We start from the raw sequence: 27,007 nt of genomic DNA on the forward strand, positions 1-27,007 counted from the left end.
ACTGATTTTTAAGTACCAGCCTATTGTATATCATTCTCTCTCCTGATTCCCCTTTCCCATCAAAATGTGAACTTCTCTCCTGTCGCTGAGTGACGCGGGGCCAATAATCCCGGGAGGGCAGGTGGGACGAGGGCACGTGGACCAGAAACACTTCCTAGAAACAGCAAGTATGCTGCTCAACCCCGCCTGAACTTTCCCCGTAAACACAGCTCGCCGACAGCGGCATCCCTGCTGGGTGGATCCTGCAACTCCTGGAGGGAATGGCACTTCTTGTTTTTAATTAGCAAGGTGAAAGGTGAATTAAAACTAGCTGTTTGGCAAGTCGCTGCAAGAAGCTGACTTCTGAGAGGCTTCAAGGAGCCAGAAGAGAAGAGGAGCTCCTCGGGGGTGAAGGCAGTGCGTGTGCTGGGCTTGTTGTTGTTTTTTCTGAATGAATCGCTTGCATAAGTGACTCAGATAATACAGTTTCTTCCTGAATCTCCCGGCTTAGTGACTGAAAAGAGCTGCAGGCAGGACATGGCAGGGAAGATTCACTCCTTGGAATGTCCTCTTGCTCCCGGCTTATAAACAACTGTCCTGGGGAAAGGCAGGTTTTACATATCCAAACACAGCCTGACAAATGGCACTTTGGAACTGTGCTTTCTGATGACAACGCGTTCGATTTGTGACAAAGCCTCTCCCGTACGCTGCCCCTGGAGGGGAGTCCTAAGTAAAACTCACCCCGCCAGAGAGTGAGGATCGCAGCGGCAGGCAGGATGGCATCGGCTGGGCACCTCGTCACCTGGCTTCTGTGGGGCTGCTTGCTGGAGCTGCGGGCAGGCGGTCACACAGCCGACACCCCGCACCCCCGCCTGCGCCTGGCACATAAAGGTAGGTGACCTTTGTTTAGGGAAAAATGAGAAAACAATTAAAATCATTTAACATTGATCTTTGCTCTCCAGACTCTTAACATGCACCTGAGAAAAATTACTGCAAAACTGGCTGAAGATTCTAAGTACCTTTAATGAATAGGTCATAGCTAACCACAGCTGAAAATAGTGTAAAATCACAGGCTAACTTTAGAGACGTTATTTTTGTCTTGTAAATATTAGGTTTTGTTAGTAAGTTCACTCACTAGCTGACACAACAGGAGAGAGAAGGAAGCAGGTTGTAAAGAGCTTGGCGGGGCTGAATCCACCAAGTTAGCAGTGGGTATTTAAATATCGATTCATGCATAAAGGGAAGCAAGGATGTTAGGGAAGGGCTGTAGAAATAGAGGTGTAATTGATTTTTTGTTTTGTGTTGTCCATAATGGGGATGAGAAGAGGAAAAAAGATTCTTGAGAATAAAATGATTCCTTGCCCATTATAACAAAGTCATCACTGTGTGATTAAAATGACTCACAACTTGTATAAACTAGCTTTCTAATTAAAGTGATTATTAGAAATTTTTTATATGTGGCAAGAAAAAAATCAGTTTGTTAACAGTCCCTGTAAACTGGTTTATATTGATTTAAAGTGTTAGATACTGTACACTAGCATCTATTCTTTTTTTTTCCTGTAAATTTGTATTGCTTAATTGAAGATCTATCTTCCATTGAAATGCTTATTTTATTCTGCTACTATGTTTTGTAAAGCAGCATTTAGTCATAAATAAATGATCAAATGATAGCTTTTGCATCAAGGTCCATAAAAGCCAGTCATAAATAGTTTGATGACCCTTCCTATAAACAAACAAACAAGAAACAAACAAAATCCATACTCTATGAAAGTGACTTTACTGACTTAAAAGTTTTTTGAAATAAATTTTCAGGAAAGAAGTAGTTATTATCATTAATCATTGACACAGATAATAGATGGAATAGTGAAAATTACATAAGAAACATTTTTCAATTGTGTAAGCTTTTAAATTGTCTCCCACTGTAGAAAATATTCTGCATTTTTAAAATATGAGTGTAATCTTTACCAGAAGGAGAAACCAAAAGAGAGGCCTCAATTTTAATGACACTTTTTTTTAATTGGACATTTATCAGTTGATTTGATTATAGAAATGTCTCATTTTAGAACAGCTAAAAATCTATGGATATTTTCTTAGCTTAAATAGATTTCTGATAATACTCCTAACTATGTAAGATAAATTTAAGAGACACATTGACCCTGAATTTGTAAATATTTAAATATAGTGCCTAGAATTAGTACAATTTATTTGATTTGGAAAGATGTATTATGGTACGTACCAACATACATATTCCTAAGAAGTTAAGAGCAAATATACTTAAATGTTAAAATTTGATGTGATGGAATATGGACTCATAAGGATGTCAGAGAAAGAAAACATAATAATGGATTCTTCTTCTATTGTAGACAAGTGGATTAGCTGCCAAATTTGTCAAGTTACCATTCTGCTATGCATGGTATCAACCTTCTATACTTCATTATTCGGATGCTTGTTTTTTGATAGCTTAATATCAGTGTTTCCAGAGATATCTCATTTTAATATTTTTCCTTGGGGAACTTCTAATTTAGAGCATACCAGAACTCTAGTGCATAATGTTGTCATTAGCCTCATCTTCAACACATCTCTCTTGATCAGAGGAGTAACTGTAACTGATTTTACGAGTTGTGTTAAGTGATGTGGGAGGACCACTGCTTGTATCTATGGATACTAGACTGAAAAGTCCCATAAGGTTTCCTCTTGACTTTTCTTAACCTTTTGATTTAATGGCACTAGCTGAAAATGTGCAATGTTGTGCTCTTATACAAAGATAGTATAGAGTTACCTGAAAATAGGATGTTCCCACCTGTGCAGTTTAATTGCCAAAGTCAGTTAAGAGATCACACCAGAGATGCAGCCTGAAGCAGCAAATGCCTCCTGCACTGCAGGTGTTGCAGTGAAAGGGAAGCACAGAACTGTCAGAGCAGGGACATTCTGTCCCATTAATACAGTAGAAGTAACACATTCACCTCTCCGTACTTCAGAATCAATAGACGTTTTAGCAGTGTCCAAAAACTGGGGACAGAATATCTTATAGTATACTCTTTTACTATCATAAATGACATCCAAATAGGTGAAATTTTACTAATCAGTAAATTCAGTGATTAATATTGTAGATGAATGTATGGTCATTAAAAATAAGATACATGAGACACAAGTAATCTAGCACCTTTGCCCTGCTGCCTGACCCCCTGTGGAAAAATCCAGGAAGGCTTCCTGGAGGTAGTCTGCTGGATTCATCCAGGGCTTCATTTCATAGCAATGGTCTATGCCATGTGGGAAAAGGACAAGCATCTTTCGTATATCTTCTATTATCAAGATGGTGCTGGAGATCACAAGCCTCGTGTTTCTTCCCAAAGAGAAGGGGAAAGTCTCAGTGTCATATATTAATATAAAGCTTGAATTAAATTGTATAAAAATATGTTCAGAAAAAAAGTATCCAGGAATTGCCCTTTTTCCTCTCTCCTTCATTCTTCTCTAACCCTGCAAGTGGCATATTCTTCAACAGAGCTTGAGAGGAGAAGACCATTAGGATCAAAACGGAGGAAAGGCAGAGAGGGAGGGAGACAAAGTAGAACATTGGGATCAAACATGGACATCTTCCAGCTTATTCCTCACTGCTCTCCACCCACAGTGAAATAACACTGAATTCTTCCCTCTTCTGCTGAATATCTACTCCACTCTGATATTAAGCAAAAATGCTAACTTAAGGCAAGCCTTGTAAATAAAGAAATGAAATATTTGCTTTTATTGAGGCAATACATATATCTTTGAATGCATTTTACAGGTTCAAGATAAATTGGGTTAACCAAAACATACAAAGATGTTGTATCTTTGTATCTTTGTTTCGTGTCTTGCCAAAAATGGCAAGATTCTGTCCTGCCCTGTCAGAATGTTCAGTCAAGATATGGGTTGAGATTAACTGTATCAGACAAGAATTTGAAAGTTTCTGAGCAGTTAAGAATTTATCACCAGTTTTATAGCCAATACCCTAAAGAGGGTAATTTTGATATAATTAGTACAAATTTATAATATTCTACCCAAGGATTTCTTTGAAAAGTAGCTATAAGCCTCATGACAGAGAGGAATGAGAATGAAGGCAAGAGAATAAAGGGAGAAGTGTCCTGGTAGATTCAGCCACTTCCCTCTGTGATGTCTGGTCTCTCCTTATTTTTCACCATCCTGCATTAATGAGGTTACAGGGAAGGCAAAAATACAGCCTTCCTGATAATGGAGCTCAAAGAAGAAAAAAAAACAAATCAGGAAAACCCATGTCAAAGAAGAAGAAATCCCTGTGCATGTGGAAAGTCCCAGAAATGCAATCAAGGGAGGTTCTAGATGGGGTAGGTGGTCAAAGACCCCAGAAGAGACTTCACTATTGCAGAAGCCAAGCCGAATGGCTGCTGATAAGCCTAGGATGTTACCCCAGGATATTTGATGAAAAGATAGCTCAATAAAGACATAAATATGGCAGAAATTAAAAAGAGAAAGTCACTCAGTCTTGTCCGACTCTGCGACCCCATGGACTGCAGCCCACCAGGCTCCTCTGTCCATGGGATTCTCCAGGCAAGAATACCGGAGTGGGTTGCTATCTATGCCCTCCTCTAAGGGATCGTCTTAACCAGGAAGTGAGCCCAGGTCTCCTGCACTGCAGTTGGATTCTTTTTCATCTGAATCACCAGGGAAGCTCAAATATGACAGAGGATCAGTGCTAAAATATGTTGATATTATAAATGTAGATTTGAGTATTGAATATATATCTATACATATAAATATGGGATAGTGAGTATTAACTAGTCTATCTGTATTTTAATATTATAAGCAATTAAATGCAGATTTTTCATAGTTCAGAGAGCTCAGATTTTAAGTGAGAGGTCTACTCCAGCTATAATCTTCCACTTATACTAATGGTCGTTATCTGTGCCTCAGTTTCCTTAATTTGAAAATAGTGATAGAGCTGATATTTTTTACTGGGTTTTTGAGAAGATCAAAACAGATCAATAATGCTATAAAAACACACTTTATAACCTAAAAATTATCTTATTGATGTTTCCTGAAGACTGATAGAAAATGAGAAGGTTAGAAGGAAACATATCCCAAAGACAAAAAACTTTTGGAAATGCCTTAAGTTTGGATATCAATAAGTCCCAGCATCTGTAATGCTAGAATAGATGACAGCAAAATTTGGTCATGATTTGCATAAAATTTGTAATCTATCCTGGATGCATTCACTCCAAATCCCATTTCATACCTTTGACCTCTACTTATAGTAATTTATAAGATAATTGTATCACCTGTGTATATTCCAAGATTCATGGCCAATATTTTTGCAATAGAAGTCTGCATGTATCTATTTATTATGCATACTCACCTTATACCACACATTTTAGAATTGTTTTTCCATTTATAAAAAAAAATGGATAAAATTCTAGGAGAGTACAAGAATAAATAAGTTTTGAATGATCATCCTGGAGGTTGTAGTATTTATTTTATATCCAGGGCCAATTATAAAAAGGCAGTGACTGAGCCGGTTTTTCTTGATCCGGCTCATTCTCAGTCAGTAACTAGATATTATCAATAATGACATTAGTTACACATCCCTGTGTGGTTAATAAATAAAAGTGGTTATAAAGTATGATTCATAAAGAAAGTAGCTAGAAAGAACCCAGGGGTGAATACAAACCTCACTCTCCAGATCTCCATGAGGGAGAGCTAGTGAGAACTAATTGATAAGTTTATTAAGAAACAGTTTACATTTGAAAAAAAAAAAGAAGACACTGGGTAAGATGAAAGGATTACAATAAGTTTTGTTGAGTTTTGTTTACACAGAGTGTACTTTTCATAGAAGTCTATATAAGGATTTTAAGTAACACTATTCTTTGTATCTTCATCTGTTACTTACAAATATTGCTCGTGTATCACAGAAATGCACCTGGATAATCAAAAGCTTCAGAATGGTTCTATGAATTATTCAGTTCATATGTATATGTTGAGTATTACAGTGAGAAAGCAGTTATCTTTCATGTAAAACAGGGTGAGGGGAGGTCAGAATTAGGCAAAGTTGTAAATAAATGGGGCCAATTTTGGACCAACAAATGATTTAGTCATATAAAATCATGTCTCAAAAATTTTGTGAAGACTGTGTTCTATACATAATAAAGAACCAATAGTTGTTCTTGACTAAGAAATACATGCAGTAATCATGTTGTCACAATGGAATATTCTTTCAAAAATTTATGTTGCAGTGTTATTTTATTGTCCATGTCAGATTTGTCATTTTTGAGGGTATTTCATAGAGATGGCCTCTCTTCCTGTCTGGGATAAGATGACTTGGTGGCCCCAGTTCTATGACCACATAATAAAGCACCAAACATCAAATTGGTCATTGCTGGTAAAAAATTATTGTTAACAATCTGCTGAGTACTTTTCTTTCATCAAAGATATCAGTTGGAATCATCCTGGGGAGTTCTTAGTGGGGGAGATACAAAGATTTACACAAAAGATTTACTTTATCTTTGTGTGTAAAACTCTTCTGTGGTTTAGTAGAGGAATTTAGTCTGCAGGAATCCAGAAATGGCACTTTGCATGCATGCATGCCCCTTCATACATAGCCACTGCAGTGTTAAAATGGTCTGGTAAGTTCGGTCTCAGAGAATTTAAAAGAAAACAAAACTGAAATTATACCACTTACATTTTCCTAAAGGTGTAAAGATTTCGATTATTTTCCTGGTTTCAATAGACAGGATCAATTGCTGTTAGTAGTCTTTAGCACAACATCTGATACTTTGGAATACTATATAAATTATACAAAGGATGATGATTATTTTAATGAAGAATTGTTTCCAAGTATGGTTTTACATAACATTTGGAGCATAAGAGGAACTATCAATGTCATTAGTATTTCTTGGGCTTAAGCAAGCATTATTCTTTGTATTCATGTTAAGGATGATAATGACAAGAGTCGGTATTTTATCAGCTGGATTTTCTGGACTATGAATGAGAAAGATATGTTAGTACCTCATTTGAACCAAGTGTTATAGTTTCTGATAGTGGAGAACATTTTCTGTCAGAGAATGTGATGATTTCAGAAACAGGAATGTTTGTGGAATTGATAAGTTGATTTCCTATAACCCTGGTGGGTGGTCAAAGCAGTTGGTGGCTTGGGTCCAATGCTTAGTTCAGAATATTCCCACCATAAGGCCCCATTGCCCTGGTAACTACTCTACAACTAGTATGGAAAAGGAAAAGAGAAATTCATGATTTGCCTGATTTCTAGGGTTTAAAAACATATTTCTACTTCTATCTTTAACCATCACTGCTTTCTGATCAAGGACTTAGCTCAGAGTCTTGGCACAGTACACACAGAAAAGTAGCTTAGGCCCAAGAATTACAAAACACTCTCGCATTCTAATGTCAATAGCCTAAAAACTCTAGATTTTAGATGTTGCTTATGGCTGCATGATTTGAGAAAGTTACTTATCTTTTCTAGGTATGAATTTTCTCATTTTTAAAATGGGGTAATATTTAACTTGCAGCATCCTGAAAGAATTACACGAGATACTGCAAATTAGTGTGGTAAATACTTTAGCTTTAGGAAGCTTTTCATAAATTACTCATGAATCAGAAGAGGTTCAGGGAGAATTACCCTACTCTTGTTCCCTTTTTTATTCTAAAAGCAATCATGAGTTAATTATTAACTTAACCTCTTAAAATAAGGGAAAATCTTTAATCAACAGTTTTGTTTTTATTTAACTTGAAAGCAAAGTTTTTTGTTTTTGTTTTTAAATGAAGTCCAGCCCTAAATGGAGTAGATGGCTGGAAAGAACATAGGATATTGGTATCTCTTATGCTTGTAAGTTACCATAAGATTATTTCATTGATAATTAAAGGAAAGTTGGAACTTTATCTGATGGCACTTTGGAGACAGAGACCAAAGCCATAAAATAAAGAGAAGTTACTAACAAAGGTAATTGTAGACCCGGCTTTGTAAGACACAATGGAACAGATACTAAGAGCAGATGACACTGTCAGAAGTTAAACCAAACAGTGGTCTGTAAGCAATCAGCCCAACATACATTGTTTGGTTTGAAAGTGAGAGAAAGCTTTCCATTCTACCTTTCCCCTGGACAATCAGGTAAGGTATATGCTGCCGACACAGTCCCTTACCTTAGTAGGTGTTCAGTCAATGTTCATTGACCAGGTATGTGAATAAAGCACAATGATTTAGAGCAGCCTTTTTTTTTTTTAAAAAAAGAAATACCTGATACTTGGGTGGGGTGAAGAGTTCCAAAGAAACTAAGGAATCCAGAACAAACATTTGTGGCTCCTTTGATAAAACATGCATGAGGAGAAAGGCTGGGACTTTCTCTCCCTGTCCACCTTTCTTCACCTCAGCTTTGCATTGTGTGGAGCTGCCGGGGCCTCCAGACACCTTCCAACAGGTCAACCATATTCTCTAATCTGTAATCGGTCCTCTTTAAAACAGAACCAAACCTACTTCCTGATGCTCTTGTCATTCTTGAATCACCACAATCACTTCCTTTACTTCTCCTATCACTTGTTTCTTTGACTTCTCCTCAGTGTTGTCACCAACCCCCTTCTCTCTTTTTCTCCCCACCTTTCTTTTCCAGATAGATGTTATGATTTCTTCCCTACTTTAAGCCAAAGGTGAAATGAAAGCATTTTAAGTGAATGATGTCTATTTACTGGTCTGAGTTTACCTGCATATTTATTTTGTTGGCTAGTTCAATGAATAGAAGACATGACTTTCCTCATTAGGTGTTAAAAAAGTGTTGAAATGTATGGCTTGGGAAATAATGAAACAGTAAATAGCTTACTAGTGACTTGGACCACTTACCCTGTTTGTGTAACCAGTGGGTGGCTGATGTTCCTAGCACCATGACACCGGTGGGGACTTGGAGGGGAGAATTAGGGTCCTGAGCAGGGCAGAACAGAGCCTGCCAGCCCGTTCGCTCTGTTGGATAATGTTCAACTTAGTGTAAAAATATTAATTTTGTAAAACTATCTATTTCCAAGTAGTTTTGGCTCATTTTCTCTGAGTTATGATTTTTAACCCATTGAAACCACAATAGAGAGGGTGTTTCATTTACAGGTTAGAGCAGAAGAGTGGCATTCCCAAGGCTATGTCTCAGTGGTGACTTTAAGTGGCTCAACCAACTCCAGAACCAGAAAAGAACAGCAGCAATGAAAATGGGAATAAAAAAGTGAGGGGTCAGTTGGGGACATTGACCTTTTCCCTCCTGACTAGTTTCCTCCCAGGAAATGATGGAAAGTGAGGAGAACTTTAAATTCAAAGCTCAGGATGCACTGTGGAAATAAAGCTGAAGAGGAAATGTGCTGACCATGTTGCATATAGCTATTCACTGCTGCTGATTGCTTTTTTCCTAACCCTGAGTCAAAAATTTAACATGGACCATGTGATTTCAGAGATCCTTTCCAATTCTAGAAATGTAGGTCTCTTTACTTCTCCTCCCAGACCTCCCAGTGTGTCTCATTTCTCCAAAACACTTTGAACGTTTTATTAGGAGACAGCATGTGCTAGTGGAAAGAATATGGATTCCGAGTTTTAAAAAATCCTAGATTTGAATCTACAGCTTATCCTATTTGATGTCATATTATTGATGCTAAATCACTGGACTTCTTTGGAGGCTTAATTTCCTCGTAAGTACACAGGAACTAATTTATATCTCATGTGATTGTTGTAAAAAATAGAAATATATCATGGAGATGTAGGATATTGTGAAATAATGACTTATTATATTTTCTGACTTATGTGTCTTTAACTATGTTTTAACATCCTTGAGGGAAAGGAGTATCTTTTTGGTGAGATCCTTGTGGACAGAATAAAGTGACTTAATCAGATCATTTCTAAACACTGGAGGTTTAGCATCTACTGAATAAAAACAAAACAAACAAAGAAGTTTTATGATTGTTTTTGGCTTCCATGTTATTGTCAAAACAACAAAAGTTTATTTCTTTAAGAGGTAGAGCTACTGCTGAATAATTAACCTGAGAGAGGCTTAGTTGAGCTTCATCTCAGAGGAGATAATGTTACTTATGATACTTTTCTTACACTCTTCCTCCAAAGTAGGGGCTGAGAGGAGACAGACACTGGGATTAATCCAGTGCTGTACAAAGTGTCTGGACTGGCAACATTAGCAACCCCTGTGAGCTACTGAATTAGGCTGTTGTTGTTTAGTCACCAAGTCATGTCTGACTCTTTGCAACCCCATGAACTGTAGCATGCCAGGCTTCCCTGTCCCTCACCATCTCCTGAAATTTGCCCAAGTTCCTGTCCATTGCATTGGTGATGCCATCCAACCATCTCACCCTCTGTCACTCTCTTCTTCTGCCTTCAATCTTTCCCAGCATCAGAGTTTTTTTTCCAATGAGCTGACTGTTCACATCAAGTGGCCCAAGTATTGGAGCTTCAGTTTCAGCATCATTCTTTCCAATGAGTATTTAGGGTTGATTTCTTTTAAGATTACTTTCTGTCCTAGGGGCTCTCAGGAGTCTTCTCCAGCACCACAATTTGAAAGCATCAACTCTTTCATGCTCTGCCTTCTTTATGTTCCAACTCTCAGAAGTGTACGTGACTACTGGGAAGACCACAGCCTTGAATGTAAGGACCTTTGTTGCAAAGTGACGTCTTTGCTTTTAAACACACTGTCTAGGTTTGCTAGAGCTTTCCTTTCGAGAAGCAATCATCTTCTAATTTCATGACTACAGTCACTATTCACAGTGATTTTAGAGCCCAAGAAAAGGAAATCTGTCACTGCTTCCACTTTTCCCCCTTCAATTTGCCATGATGTGATGGGACCAGATGCCATGATCTTAGTTTAGTTTTGTTTTTTTTAATACTGAGTTTTAAGTCAACTTTTTCACTCTCCTCCTTCACCCTCAGCAAGATGTTCTTTAGTTCCTCTTTGCCTTCTCCCATTATAGTGGTATCACCTGCATTCTGAGATTGTTTCATATTTCTCCTGGAAATCTTGATTCCAGCTTGTAACTCATCCAGCCCAGCATTTCTCATGATGTGCTCTACGTGTAAGTTAAATAAAAAGATGACAATGAACAGCCTTATCATGCTCCTTTCTCAATCCTGAATCAGTCATTTGCTCTATACAAGGTTCTAACTGTTGCTTTTTGTCCCACATACAGATTTCTCAGGAGATAAGTAAGATGATCTGGTTTTATCATCTCCTTAAGAATTTTCTGCAGTTTGTTATGATCCACACAGTCAAAGGCTTTAACGTAATCAGTGAAACAAAGGTAGATGTTTTTCTGGAATTCCCTTGTTTTTTCTATGATCCAGTGAATGTTGGCAATTTGATCTCTGGTTCCTCTGCCTTTTTAATCCCAGCTTGGATGTCTGGAAGTTCTTGGTTCACATAATGCTGAAGCCTGGCTTGGAGGATTTTGAGTATAACCTTACTAGCTTGGCGGAGTAGGCAATGGCACCCCACTCCAGTATTCTTGCCTGGAGAATCCCAGGGACAGGGGAGCCTGGTGGACTGCCGTCTATGGGGTCGCACAGAGTTGGACACGACTGAAGCGACTTAGCAGCAGCAGTTACTAGCATGGGAGATGAGTGCAATTATCTGGGTTTGAACATTCTTTAGTGCTGCTCTTTTGGGGATTTTGGATAAAGATTGACCTTTTCCAGTCCTGTGGCCACTTTGGGTTTTCCAAATTTGCTGACATATTGAGTGCAGCCCTTTGATAGCATCATCTTTTAGAATTTTAAATAGCTCTGCTGGAATTCCATCACCTCCACTAGCTTTATTGACAACAGTGCTTCCTAAGGGCCCACTTGACTTCACACTCCAGAATTAGGTTTATTGAGTCAGTAATTCTGGGGCTCAGGATTCTGTGTTTTAACAAGCCCTGCAGGGGATTCTTTTATTTTTTTATTTTTATTTTTAGAGGACAGTTGCTTTACAATGCTGTTTTGGTTTCTGACATATATCAACATGAATCAACCATAGATATACATATATCCCCTTCCTCTTGAATCTCCCTCCCATCTCCCACCCCATCCCACCCCTCTAGAGAGTCAGAGGACAAGGCTGAGCTCCCTGTACAGACAGCAACTTCCCATTAGCTATCTCTTTTACACAGGGTAATGTATATTTCAACGCTCCTCTCTCTATTCATCCCACCCTCTCCTTCCCTCACTGTGTCCACAAGTCTGTTCTCTATGTCTGAGTCTCTATTCCCTGTAGGGGATTCTTAATGCACTCTTAAGCATGGGAAGTACTCGGCTAAGTGTTTGGGATGATGCTACAGAGGAGCCTTGCTTTCATATTAACTTTTTCAGTCTTTCTCCTTCAGATCTGTCAAACAGATACATCATTAGTGACATGAGGTTAAGGTGTAATTTGTTTAAATTTCCAAATTACAGTCTTAATCTTCAAAAATATATTTAAATTCATAAATATCTATTATGCTATTCTCTGCCTATTATGTTTTTCTATTAGATAAGATATATATATAGTATGTACAGTTATTGATAATCATTTAACATAAAAATTAAATCTGTTTTTAATAATTTTTCATGGCATAAACTGTGACATATTGTGCTATCATTGAGTTTAGATAGGAAAACATTTAATATTAGTGGATTGTGGAAAAGCATTTTGTAAGATTCCAGGTATTTTTTATCTGTCAATGGAAAGTTTTTTCAGACTAATGAAGTTAGGTGCACTTCACTCCTGTTACACATCCTGGTCTTTCCCTTAATGGATTCAAAAGTTTCTATATCTTTTTAATAGTTATTCACTCAATCATTCACTTGATACATGACTATTTGTTGAGCTTCTTCAGTGTTTTAGATACTGGGCATCATGCTAGGAATTTTAGAATAAAAAACATAATTCTCTAAATAGAATTTAGTATACTGGATTGTAGCCTGGAACAGTACAAGAATATCAGGTAAAAATTAAGGAAATCTGAATGAAGTATGAGTTTTAGCTAACAATAATGCATCAATGTTAGCTCATTAACTGTGACAAATGTACCACAGTAATGTAAACTTAATAATAGAGGAAACTGGAAGTGGGTTTATGGAAATTTTATACTAGCTTCACAACTTTTCTGTAAATCTAAAACTAATCTAATATTAAAAGTTTATTAAAATACACACACACACATACACACACACACACACACACACACACACACACAGAATGCCTCTACCCAAACCCTTTCTCCAAGAAGCTTAAGACTAGTTGTAAAAAGAGACAAGTTGTGATAAAGCAGGATTTTTTTTTTTTTTTTTTACATACTAACAGTTAGAACAAAGTGCTATGGAAGCATGGAGTGGGGGGTGAAATAACCAGAGCTCAGTCTTGGAGGTAAACAGGAGGAGACTGGTTGAAAAACAATGGGCAAACAATGTGTCTGAGGCCATCTTGCCTCCATTCCTGCTAAGTTCCCAGTGCCACCCCTCTACATATAATGCACTGTCTCCTCCTAGACATATAGGTATCCAGCTAACTGGATTCCATTGTATTCATGGTTTTACTACTTGTAGCATCACAAGTGCTCTCTATTCATGTTAAATTAAGTTGGCCTCATTTCTATATGACTTTAAGGAATTGTTATTTTCTTTGTATGACTAATATGAGATTAATGCACATTCACGAGTAGCTTTTGAAAGTTTTGAAGGCAAGTATATTGCATTTTATTGTTTAAATCCTTAGAATCTAACAAATTTAACATACTTAATAAGTTTATCATACCTATTTCACTTAATGTAAAAATATTTCATTATGTCTGAAAGTGAAAGTGAAAGTTTCCTGGTCATGTTCAACTCTTTGCAACCTTATGGACTATTCAATTCCAAGAATTCTCCAGGCTAGAATACTGGAGTGGGTAGCCTCTCCCTTCTCCAGAGGATCTTCCTGACACAGGAGTTGAACCAGGGTCTTAATTCTGCAGGCTGATTCTTTACCAACTGACCTATCAGGGAAGCCCCTCATTATGTCTATTCACATTAGTATTATCTGTCTTCATTCTTTTGTCTGATGCAATATATAACTAGATTCCTAAAAAAAAAAAAAAAAAAGAGGTGGCAGAAAGTAAGATGATGAAACTTGAGAGGGCATTCAGAAGTCAGGAAAAATGATAGGATTACTTCTCTTCTGTCCCTGCTTCAAAATGTTAGGCTCTAGTTTGGCTTCAGGCTTTCTGTTACAAAAGTTATAAAGAGACATCCAGAACAGCTTTAAAATTTTTCAGAAAATATTCATATTTTATTGAAATAAAGTACAAAGCTTTGGCAGAGAGTGGTTTGAATTCATCTGGGTCATTACATGATCAATGTCCCATTTCAGTTACCTTTTCTTCCCATTAGCCCCAATTGTGATCTTCCAGTGTCCAATGTAAAATTTCATTCATGTCTAGAGTGATGAATGATGAAAAGAGAGACAAGTAATGCATGAAATCAAGTGACAAAGCCAAAAGCCTAGTCAGGACTTTGAAAAACATAGCAACTTATCTACAGTTTTATTTTTAAAGGATGCCCTAAATGATCAAAAGCAAGAATGTTTTTCATTTTTATCAGTTAATCCCTGTGCAGAGGTTATTTTATGAATAATTTGACTATGCTGCCTTTTTTTTTGTTAATTGATTAAATTTTAAAAGCATAGCTATCAGTAATAATACTGTGAGAAGAATAAATAATTGTTACCAGTTTTATAATTATAGTTAACTTATGTAAGATATTTTCCAACCAAAATTAATTGGGAAAGAACCAATGAAAATTTTGACTAAGGAAAAAAATTACCTTATTGTGTATAAACCTTATAAAAATTGACAACATATTTTGCAATATTGTACCTTTGAGATTTTTAGCACCATATGAATTAATCAAATATAATAGACCTAACATAAAAGAAGAAATTAATGGATATAAATAGAAATGTCATAAATAAATTCAGGAGAAAACACACATTTGTCACTGCTTTTTACTATAAGGAGTAGAAAAATAATGTTTTGTAAAGAAAACAATGGGAAAAGTAATGGAAAGTAAAAATTGAAGTAGCTCTTTCATTATTGATCAAAATGACATGACTAATTTTTCCTTACCAAAAAGAAAGAAAAAGAAAGGAGATAAAAAGGAAATTTCAAGTTTGACACTATTACAATGCATAGATGCTATACATATTTCTGGTCAGATGAAGATATCTAACAGACACTTTATAATTGCTTAAAATGGGTTCTAGAATATTGAGCTTGCTGGCTCTTTAAGGGTCTGCATAAACTTGAGTTAACCATATGGTGAATTCTTAGAATAGTCATACTACCCCATGTTTAAAATTTAAAAGGAAAAAAAATTTCAAAGTCAAATGTTAGAATTTTAGTTGTTGGCATGTTCAATTGCCCATAAAATTGCACCTTCCCATTAATAAAGGAACACAAAATACTCTACTTTTGTTCATCTAGAATGAAGAAAAATAAAAGGTGGGATTTTGCAATACTGGAATGGATATTATGAGCCACCCCAAAAATACCAATTTTGTTACTTTATTGCTCCAGTTATGGGAAGGTAATATGTTTAAGGGCTTCCCTGGTGGCTCAGTGGTAAAGAATCCACCTGCAATGCAGGAAATGCAGGTTTGATCCCTGAGTTCGGAAGATCTCCTGGAGAAGTGCATGGCAACCCATTCAGTATTCTTACATAGAGTATTCCACGGACAGAGGATCCTGGCAGGCTACAGTCCGTAAGATAGCAAAGAGTCAGACATGAGTGAAGCAACTAGGCATGCATGCACACAGCGCTCAAGATATGTTTAAATTTCATATTAATGTATTTTAACTTCCTAGTAATTCCACAAAGCAAAACTCCATTACAAAAATATTTAAATGACCATAGAAAGAAGAAAAATATTACAGTTAAGTCAATTGTGCTTATAATTAAAAGACTATAATTGTATCTTTGTCATTAAAATTCTCAGAAATAAGACAAAAGTTATGTGCTGGGCACTGCTTTTGACAGATTTTTTTGCCAAATGTTTTTTGCTTGCTCCAAAATGTGTATGCCCAAACTGCAGTCTGATATATTTTAGGATTGTAGAAGAATTTTTCATATTTGGAGGAAAAAAATGGAAGTCTCTAAGATGTCAATACAATTGAGCAAAAATAAAAATGAAAAATAAAATTAGAAAACTGATACTGATAAGAAAGTCTACATGCAAATCAAGCGATGATCACTCAGAAACACATTTCGACGCCTTCTATAATATTGGCCTCAGGGGATGTTAAATAAATAGAATACTAGGATTTTATTACATGCAGTTATGCTTTGGATATGTGATTATGTTTACTACACATTTACATTTCTATGTTAGTGAACTATGTAACAGCACGTTTTTTTTTTTAGATTGGAAATGCCATTTGCCCATTTTAGTCTGCCAATTTGTACACATCATTTAATTAGAACAGACCTTGATATTGCTTAATTTTTTAACATCCAGAATTCTGGTAATATGAGAAAATATATATAAAATTTGTCTTTAGTAAATTTTGCTCGTGATGGAATAAACTCTTGCCGGTAAAAGCATGACGATAGGGCATACTCTCTCCGTGAATGGTTTGTGCAGTCCTGCAGTTTGGTTGCCAACAGCTCGGTTGCACTTCACTTCTGAGGCTCTCTTAGCCAGGCTCTGAGTTTCCATTCACTCTCCTAGCCACTGAAATTTCCTTTTGTCTCCACTGATGGTTTTTTTCCTCTTAACAAATAGGCCCAGCTGCTACTACAGCCGGTTGCCCACACTCCCCCATACTGCTCTTGCTGAGGATGGCAGCCAGAGTAAAGAATAACAGCTGGGATTGGCTTACTTTGGCATCTAAATAATTTTGGGTGCGTCCATTCCTAACTTTATTATTTCATTTAATTTCCTAATCTTTCTTTCTGCTGAACTTTCAAAAAATTGGTAAATGATGTTTTTTCCAAAATGTTTTCTTCATTTGGATTTGACTCTTTTATACCTGGCTGCTCAAAATGGTTCATTTTGCACATTGTTATTTTTTCCACTTTTAAAGACCATTTAGAAAGCAAATGCAGCAGAAGCAAATTTATTCATGTGATCTTGGACAAGTTACTTCAACTTTTTCTGACTCAAAGAGGCAAAGGATAAATAGTACCTACGTCATTGATTGTCTTTAATAAGGATTAAATGAATGAACATTTGAATGTAGGTAGTACAGTGCCTGACACATAGTAAATGCCAAGTATTTGATGACAAGTCAGAGAGAGAGAGAGGGAAAGAGAGTGCATGAAAGCAAGAGTGGAGCAAGAGGGAGGGGAGAGAAAAAATGAAGGAAAGGAAAGGGAGGGTAGAGTGGAAGGGAGGGAGAGAGGGAGGAATCATTGCTGGAACATGGAAAAACCAATAACTACACTTACACAATTAAGACCTGTATTTCACACTTAGCATTTTATATATCTTATTCTACATCCCTTCCCCCCAAAATCAATAATTAGAAAAAGGCTGGAGTTTAGGAAAGCTTGTGGAACTTTTACCCAAATCAGAGAAGCTTACTGAAGGTAGGAATTTTAGTGATTTAATCCTATTCATGGCATCTAGACAGGTGGTCAGACACATTTTTCATTTTGAATTTGTACATTCTCATGGAAAGGAAAGTCACTGCCTGGGAAAGAGATCCATCCCAGTGTTTGAATCTTCTGATAAAGAGTAAGTGTTTACATACCCAATCCCAAATCTACCTTACTGTATCTTCTAGTGTTTCGCTTTGGTTCTTTCCTCTGATAAGATCGTAAGTCACAACAGACCTCCAAATGTTTGAAAATAGTTCTCATGCCCTTTGTTGGTGGGTGAATATTCCTTATGGTTGTCCTGATTGATATCAGTGTTCTGATCAGGGCCCTCTTTGTTAATTTCCCCCTTGAAATGGAGCACCACAATCAATACTGAGAGATGCCCGCCTTCACAAAATAGTGGCCCTGCTAACTGGTGTCTGTTATTTATTAAAGCCACCTGAGTTGACAGTAGCTTATTAGGCAAATATGCCAGCCTATTGGTTTATGTTGAGATGACTGTCGATTCTTCTAAGGGCTTTTCACATAGCCTCTAAGCCAGCTCTTTCCTTTATTTCACACTTGTAGTTTATTTGTTAAAGATAAGGAAAACCCTCTCCTATACTCTGCTGTGCAGAATGTGAATCAGAAGCAGAGTAACAACAGCCTGCGGTGCCCTGTACAAAACCTGTAGTTAAACATTCCTAAATTCTGCCTGTTTCTGCTATTATGTATTCTCACTTAACTTTCTTAATATCAGTGCCCACTGTTCTTGTCTTTAGGAAACTATTAGCTAGTTAGGAATGATGAAACTTGCATTCGTTGTAGAAATTCTTTAAAAGTATTTACAAATTTAAAAATACACATTTTATGGGTTCATTCTAAATACCAGTATTTGGAAGAAGTGTAATATAGATAAAAGACAACTTTTAAATTAGAAAATGTAACAATGTACGCTTTTGGCTTTCAAGGGTTGTGTAGACCAGTAAATGTCATTGCCAATTTTCTGCATAAGTATTATAGCATAATCTATTTCATATAGTAAATGAAAGGTTCATTTGAAAGTCTTTAATATGAAGAAATAAAATACAGTCTTTCTTCACTGCTGAAATAAATAGGAGATTTTTAAATGCCTTAAAATTTTTTACTTAAAAAGAATCTGTAATTGTCACCACAACAGAATGACAGAATTAAAATACCACATAACTATGATCACTTGATTTTGTAATTTTAATTTGCTGCCATTTTGTAGATTTCCCAATCTCTCTGGGTATTTTTAGAAAATCTTGTGATTTGAAAAATGAAGCAAATGATTTTTCAAATGATTTTTTTTTCATTAACTCCGTGTAAATCAAACAGTAAGTTCTTTAAAAATGTGGAAGACTTAATGTTTAAAAAATTAGCATCATTAAAATCAATTTTTTAAAAAACCTATAAACTTTTTTACCAAACTTAGTGTCAAAGGATTAACTTTATCAAATACTCTTTTCCTATATCTCTTTTTTAGTTTATAATCTACTTACACTTTTTTGTAATTCTGAGTGTAGAGAAAGGATGACTAAGAACAGTGTTGAGTCAGGTGGTTGTCAAGTCCAAAGAACACTGCATTTGTCTGGTCCCACTAATGTTTTTATGGTCCATCTGCCTTATTACTGCAGCCTCTTGACTCACATCTTATTGTCAATCCAATCTATTCTTTATACTACACAGAGTGATCATTAAAAATGCAAATCTTACTTATTTCAGCTCCCCATAATAAATCTTTAATGGAAGGATAGATATGGCTTTTTAGAGAAAACACTCCTCTTGGCATGGTATACTAGGCTTTTTGTGATCTGAACGCTGTTTATCTTTCCCCTTTTTTTGCCTTGTGTCTTTCTTGAGTTCCAGTCTCCAGTAATACTGAGTTTCATGACATTCTGGGCACCTGTCAAACTTCTCCTTGCTCCGGACCTTTGTATATTGTTTGTGCTTCCTAGAATGTCTTTTCCTTTTGTTTCAATCCTCCTTTCTTGTGCTGCTTACTATTAATATCTGCTCATTTTTAGGAATTTAGACATGATCTACTTTTGCCAGGCCTTTTTTAACCTCCACAGCACTCCATGCACTTTAGTATTTTTTTTTTTTACTGTATTCCAATTGTCTATCTATTTAGTTTACTACGGTGAACTCATTAGGTATAGGGATAATATTTTATTCATCATATATCACAAACACATTTCATAATATCTAGCAAACAGTAAGAACTTAAATACATGGATGAATGTGTTGTGTTGTGGTCAACTTGTCTTTTCTGGCAGTCATTCTGCACAAGAAACATGTGAGAAAAGCTATACTTCAGTGGTACAAAAGAATCTTTCTCTACCCTAGGAGGGCCACAGCTAGCCTCTTCATCCAAATTTATTTACAAATATGGTAACTCCAAACTTATTCACAAATATGATAACTCCAAATTTATTCACAAATATGATATCCATAAACTTAATCATTTTAGGTAGGAGTCATATTATTTTGTTGCTATTATGGAAGAATATCTTTTAGGGGCTGCTTTACTATATATGAATTCCAGATCAGTATCTTTGTTTGATAAGATCTAGTACTTGAAGCAACCTTTTGAAAAACTCATCAAACAGTGATTTACACTTCCTATTTCATATAGTCAGTTACCAATGTATCCAAATTATAAATATAATAAAGGAAATGGGAGCTCTTTAAACTCTGTAACACAGTTAGGGAAAAATATTTGATGAGGAAAAATATTTTGGAAATATTATGGAAAAATATTTTGACATTCCTTTAAAGTTAACCTCCTTAGAGCATTTATTGGTCCTCAAGTGTGAAATGGAAATTGGTCATTCTCAGAGACTTATATATATATAAACACTACAGCAAAGTGAAGGTATAAGAACATAAAACATAAAAATATTTTAATGATGGAAAGGAATTGATAGCAATATTTTAAATTAAAGTATACACTTTAGTCTTACACTTTCTATTTTCCATTTAAAATCATTATTCTTAGCATGTATTTTGGAATTTTAATCAAATTAATGTTTAAATAAAGAGTGTAAAGTGTGTCAGTTGGACTTTTTGAAGAATGTTTCCTGACAGAGGTGGGATCTCAGATCGAATCTGGTCTTTAAAAGACAGGTAGGACTTCAGAAAGGTAAAATGAGGAGGGAATTACAGACTGATGCAAAGGCAAAAATGATGTGGAAATGGTGGCTTTTTAGGAGAAAGCTGAACTTTTGAAAAAAAAGAACAGGAAAAGGAAAAACCACTGAGTAAATAGACTGGTGCCATTTTGCCAGATTCTTTCTATTAGAAGATATTGAAATGTGAAAAATTTGACCTTTATAAAATAAAATTTCAAATATAGTTTCTTTTCCTATTCTGGCAAAATGTTCCATCTTATAGCTGGTTATGTCTAATGCGAGATATATGATATTCCTATTTGATCTAGAATGTGCTTGTACAAAAATTAAGAACAAAAAACCAGATTTTTTTTTATATAAAATACTTTATAACATGAATGATAATTGCCTTTGCTACTTACATCAAGCTTTGTAATAATCCAAATATTTCTGTAGTGTGTGTCACAATCGTTGCCATAGTTCAAAATGTTTTTGCAGTATGCATACTCCTATTTGCCAAAAGCTTAAGAAAATAGACTCACATATAATTAACAGCAGCTATTTACCCCCAAATGAACCTAATGCTAGAAATTATAAAAGCATAGCTTTGGAAAGGACCTTAACAGATTCTCTAGTTTATGGCCTTGTTTCTTCAAGGGCATACATTTAACCTACAACACAGGTACTTATTGTAGACTTTTTTTTTTCCTTTTTCTTAATCATGCTAATCCATTTTACTAAGTTTAGGCAGGATTGTTTAAAACCTTTCCTGATGAAAAAATTCCATTTAATAAATAAAACCCTTGGGAGAGAGAGATTCCACAACAAACTCTTGATATTGAGCAAGGCTTAGGGTTTAGAAAGCTTACTGAAAAGAAGCTCTTTATTATGTCTAAGGTAAACTCCCCCATGCTTCTGCCATTTTCTCTAGTGTTGTGTGGTTGGTTCACTTACGACAGACTTGTTTTATAGTTTAGTCTGCCTTTAGGTGGGAAGGTGTGGGTATATATGTACAAACCTCTCTCCCCAAGTGTTAAAAACAATGATAGAGATATATGAAGTGTGGCATAATTAAAGTTGCTATTTTTATAACCTTAGACGGTTCATGTCATTTTCATCTGTAAATCACTTTCCTTAAAAACAGAAACAGACGTCCCCTTCCAACTATCTAGGAGCCCACTCTTGGCTGCCCCCATGATGGTAGAGCCCATCCGAGTCTGTTTTCTGTAAGCTGTCGTCTAAGCTCTTGTATTTTCCCTACGTTTTCCTTATCCTCATTGTTTTATTCTGTTTCTAGATCCCTTAATGCTGCACTTTCTGCTAAGTAAGGTGTTTAGAAACAGGCTTATGTGAATTAAATGCTATCCATAAATAATATAAGCTTTATGAACAGTATATTCACATTTTAGAGCAGTTTGGAAGCATCAAACCTCAAATTAAGGGTAACAAAGTTAGTAATTTTAGGTTAGTTGTAGAACTATAAGTTATATGGCTGTCACTGAAACCCTTAGAAAAAGCTGGGCACAAAACAAGTGCTCAATTGATATTAGCTACTGTTATTAGCTGTGATGGAGATGGTGACAGTGGTGGTCTTGTTCAAATATGTCAGGGGACGAGCTGTATTATGTTCATTTGTATTTTCTGCCAGGAGTATTGTGTTTTGTTCTAGTCATAGATATATTCAATGCATATATTCATACATGTATTCAGTAAGTATGTATTTGATTCAACCAAATAAAATCCTCTACTTAATAATAATAGGAAGTACTTAAACATTTACGTTGTTGTGTAGAATCATTTGAACAGCTTATTAATCTTTTGATTCTTCATTGTATGCGTGATAGGTTTGCACATCCCCACTTCACCTTGGACGTTAACATGCTTTGTGACTTGCTTTGGCCAATTAAATTAAATCAGAATTGACAAGTGCCATTTCTGTGAAAACTGTCAGAAACTTAGACCAAGAATGTAAGATTTCCTTTCCTGGCCTCAGCAGTCACAGATGCACTTGCCGAGATGGAGGCTCTGATACCCTGGGTCGCAGAGTTACTTGCTAAGCAGGGTCTCACTTGAAGACTTGCCTTGATACATAAACTGAGCTAGAAATAAATGTCTGTTATTTCAAGCCCCTGAGATTTCCGGGTTGTTTTTTTCATTGCATCCTAACCTGTCCTCTCTTGACTGACAATTGGCAACACATTTATTTGGGAAGAAAACATTTTTGCTCCTAGACATGACTAAGCAAAGTATTTTCTCTGCATACAAATAAATTATGTTTCAGGTGTCACTCTGCCTAACTGATTGTGCCATGCCAACTTTCTCTACACTACATGTGGTGAAATTCTTTCCTTAAAAGGAAGAAACACAGCATCTGTTGGATTTGAATAGGGAAACAGCTTCTGGCTGGCTGTCCACAGTGCTGAATTGGGAATAAAATCGGCTGGCTGTTTTGTCATCTCCTGGATTGTAGGATTTAGGAGGAATGTGAGGAGCTAGACTTACCTATATAATTGTATCTTATCCTCTTTGTTCTCTTTGCTTATGTGTTAGAAAGTATAAAGCAAAGTGACAACTTGTGACAGGTATAGTTTTAAATGATCACTTGGGCAAACACAGTCACTCCTCTGTCTTGGCAACAGCAACAAAGACTGAAGGGTAAAGGAAATAATCCTCACTTCCACAGACTTGGTAATTCTTTGAGAGACTGAACCATTATTTCTGGAATTCTTATTTCCCTGCCTTTACATATGAATATTGTTTCATATTTTAAATGCTTTAAAAATGCTACATCCTTAGAAGTCATTTTTGTTACGTTTTTTTCAATAAATGATTCTGATGAAAATTACATTTCACATTCTCTAATGGGAAGGAATGGGAAACCAGGATGAAATATGTAGTTTTAATGACAACTAAAAGAAGTGTATGAAAAAATGCTATTTTTAATTTGCTTACACCATCCTGAATAGTACTGGCCTTGAGTTAATTTTTTACATTTGTTTTACCATCTTGGCATTAAGAAAGAAAAATTATGATGAAAGGTTGACACATGGATTGTAGAATACAAACGACTATTAAATACAGAAAAATAGAGCTTTGTTAATCATATTAATATGGATTATTTTATGAACTGTTTATGAGCTATTGCTCTCACATTAAATTAGAGTGAGTCTGTTTCTTTTTGTAGATAGTAGATAGAGCCCCTTGTTGTTTTAATTTTAGATGAAAAGAGTAAGAAAGAATATGTTATGAAAACAGTAGTCTGTTCATATTGTTTTGTCATTTACAGTGCTCCATTAAAAATAGCATGGTATTGTGAGGCTTAGTTCAAGCAATCATACAGTCTGATTCACAAAGGAGAGTTGACAGTTCCTTTCCATATTTTACTTCTGTACGTCTTATATTGTATTCTGTGTGCTGTTTTACTGACAGGAGGATGGTGAGAAGGGCAAGATGGGTTAAATGGATTCACTGGGAGATACAAACGACACAAGTTTTCATTGATTTCAGGTCTTAGAGTACTCATGAAGTTAACATGCTTCTTCCGTCATGAATCAAAATTATTCATTTTAAGTGCCTACTATTTGCTCAATGACATATGTACACCATCTCAAATCTTCCAAATGTCATGTCATCATATTATTATTCATACTTTATGAATAAGCTAAATGAGGCTCAGTTATTTTAATGCAAACAACAAAAGTGGATTCAAACCCCATGTCCATCTGTACTGTTTGAATACAACAGGCTGAATTATGGATAGGGGTCTTGAAAGGATATTTCCATTTAGTTTATCAAACTATCTTTCCAATAGTATATCGATTAGTCTTCATTATATTTTTCTATATGAAATATTAGCTTCTGTAATATTTATGTTTTAAGGACAGAGAGAACTTGTTTGGGAGTTAGGAAAGAATTTGTTCCACAGTGTCAGAGTAGAGCTATCCCAGAAATAGAGAGTCATGTGTTTTACCTCATCCTTAATGACACTGGAACACCCTGTTCTTTAAAACCCAGGGTTAAAATTAGGCAAAGAAGGCTTAAACTGGACAAACATGCAATTATCAGAATATACTCAGAATCAGGAAGACCGTGGGGGCTGGGGAGGTTTTTTGTTTGCTTATTTTTCTCATCAATTGAAAAGTCAAATTCTGGGTGTGTGACCTTGGTTGTTTTACTACCTAAGTCTCAGGAATTATCTGTAAAATGTACCCATCCTGAATAAAATTTAATAAAACAGGGTAAGATGAAAAGTTTCAAGGGTTCTGTTTTATATAAGGTAATCAGGAAGAGTATCTCTGATGAGATGATATTTCAGAAGAGAACTAAAAGAAATAAAGAAACCTGGGGTGAAGACATTATGAACAGGTAGACTGGCAAGTGCAAAGGCCCTGAAGCTAGAAGGTCGTTTGTCCATTCTAACAGTGAACAGAGCAGGGAGAAATGGTGAGAGGTGAGATCAGGGAGGCAGATGGGGAGCTGATCTGTGGGTCTTGTCTGCTGTGCTGAAGAGTACACTTAAGCCATGTGAATAGGAAACCATTCGAGTTTTGAATTATAGATAACTTGATCTGACTTTCAGATTGAAGAGGTCCCTGACTACTGAATAAGTACTATATATTATAGACTTCAGGAACAAAGTTTAAAGCAGGAAAACCAATCTGGAAGCTATATAAATAATTCAGGTAAAGGAATCTGGTGGCTTGGAGGTAAGTGGTATTGATGGTGATAGAAAACACATGAATGTTAAAAATAGATGCAACAGAGTGAAATGATAGATTCTTATGGGATGTAAGAGGAAGAGAGGAGCCAAAAAATGCTTTCAAGGGTTTTGTCCTAAATAGCTGGAATCATGGAGTTGCTACTTCCTTATGGGGAATATTGCTGGAGGAGAAAGTATGCAGAGAGATTGTGTGGTGACTGGATGGGGACCTGAGGTCAGGGGAGAAATGGCTAAAGGTGGGTAATGTACCGCATGCTTGCCTGGTGGTGGAATGATACGGTGAGAGGGAACAGTTGATGATGCCAAAGAAGGAATATCGTCCTTGACTCGGTTAGAGATAGGATTTTAAAGCAGGGCAGAGTTTGGGCTGTGAGAGGAATGCAGAAGGCTCAGTCACTTCAGTTGTGTCTGACTCTGCTGACCCTATGGACTGGAGCCTGCCAGGTTCCTCTGTCCATGGGATCCTCCGGGCAATAATACTGGAGTGGGTAGCCATGCCCTCCTCCAGGAAATCTTCCCAACCCAGCAATCGAACCCATGTCCCTTGTGGGGAGTTAGGGAGAAGTGATGGTGGTAGGAGAATTTGGGAGTTCTCTTCTTACAACTTCTAGTTTCCCCCTTATATGTGAAGCAAGGTCCTCCACTGTAGGAGAGCAAGAAAGAAAGATGTGTATTATTTTGCTGGGGCTACCATAACAAATACCATAAGCGGGGTGGCCTAAACAAATGAAATTTTTCTCTCAAAATTCTGCAGACTAGAATTTCAGGATTAGGGTGTAAGCAGGGTTGGTTTCTTTTAAGGCCTTTCTGCTCAGCTTGGTCATTTTTGCCCTGTGTCTTTACATGATCGTCCTTCTGTGCTTATCTGTGTTCTAATCTCCTCTTCTTATAAAGTCACATTCACTTAGGCCCCATCCTATTTACTTCATTTTAACTTAATTAACTCTTTAAAGAGCCTATCTCTGAGTACAGTCACATTTTGCAGTGCTGGGAATTTAAAGTTTAACATATAAATTTAGGGGACACAATTCAAACCATAAAAAGGGATTTGAAATTTGAGGAAAGTATGATAAAATTCTTGAGAATGGATAGGGGACATTGAGGATTGTATGGCAGTATTTCAGTTAATGCTATAAAACTATTCAGTCACGGTCACGTCATTTGTAATATCCATAAGATCTAAGAAAATCAAGGGATAAGTTAAAAGTTTTAATAACTCTGTTCATGCCAATTAAATGTAAAACTATTTTCTTTACATATACTTTGTTTAATTGTACGGAAGATAAAATAGAAAATACTAGTAGTTCTAGATTTCTTCACTATGCATATGTATGTTGTAGGTATTTTTGCCAAGTGATTTATATTTGTTAATTCATAAATTATGCCCACAGAGGGTCAAGATTAGAAAATCAGAAAAGCAGAGGAGATTGATAGACATCTCTATGTCTTTCATCCTGTGACCTTCAGAATAAAGTCCAGCTTCAGCTAGTCTCTAAGACAGTCTTATAATCACTGTGAAAAGCTGATGTGCATTCTTTGCTTTAGATATTTAATACATAGGATACAATTTCAAAAATTTTATCTATAGCTTGTCTTTAAATCAAGATTTAATACTTT

At 36.1% G+C, this 27,007-nt stretch overlaps 1 protein-coding gene across 1 annotated transcript in view; it reads left to right on the forward strand.

The window, feature by feature from the left end:
• The first annotated feature begins 204 nt into the window (after window positions 1-204).
• The window catches only part of SEMA3E (semaphorin 3E), a 268,791-nt gene continuing 241,988 nt past the window's right edge, over window positions 205-27,007 (forward strand). The window contains exon 1 of the mRNA XM_065939685.1: window positions 205-870. Within this exon, the coding sequence (XP_065795757.1) occupies window positions 756-870 (115 nt within the window). The 5' untranslated portion in view covers window positions 205-755. The remainder of the gene's footprint in view (window positions 871-27,007) is intronic.

The sequence above is a fragment of the Muntiacus reevesi genome, chromosome 6 (genome assembly GCF_963930625.1).
Source record: "Muntiacus reevesi chromosome 6, mMunRee1.1, whole genome shotgun sequence".
Classification (NCBI taxonomy): domain Eukaryota; kingdom Metazoa; phylum Chordata; class Mammalia; order Artiodactyla; family Cervidae; genus Muntiacus; species Muntiacus reevesi.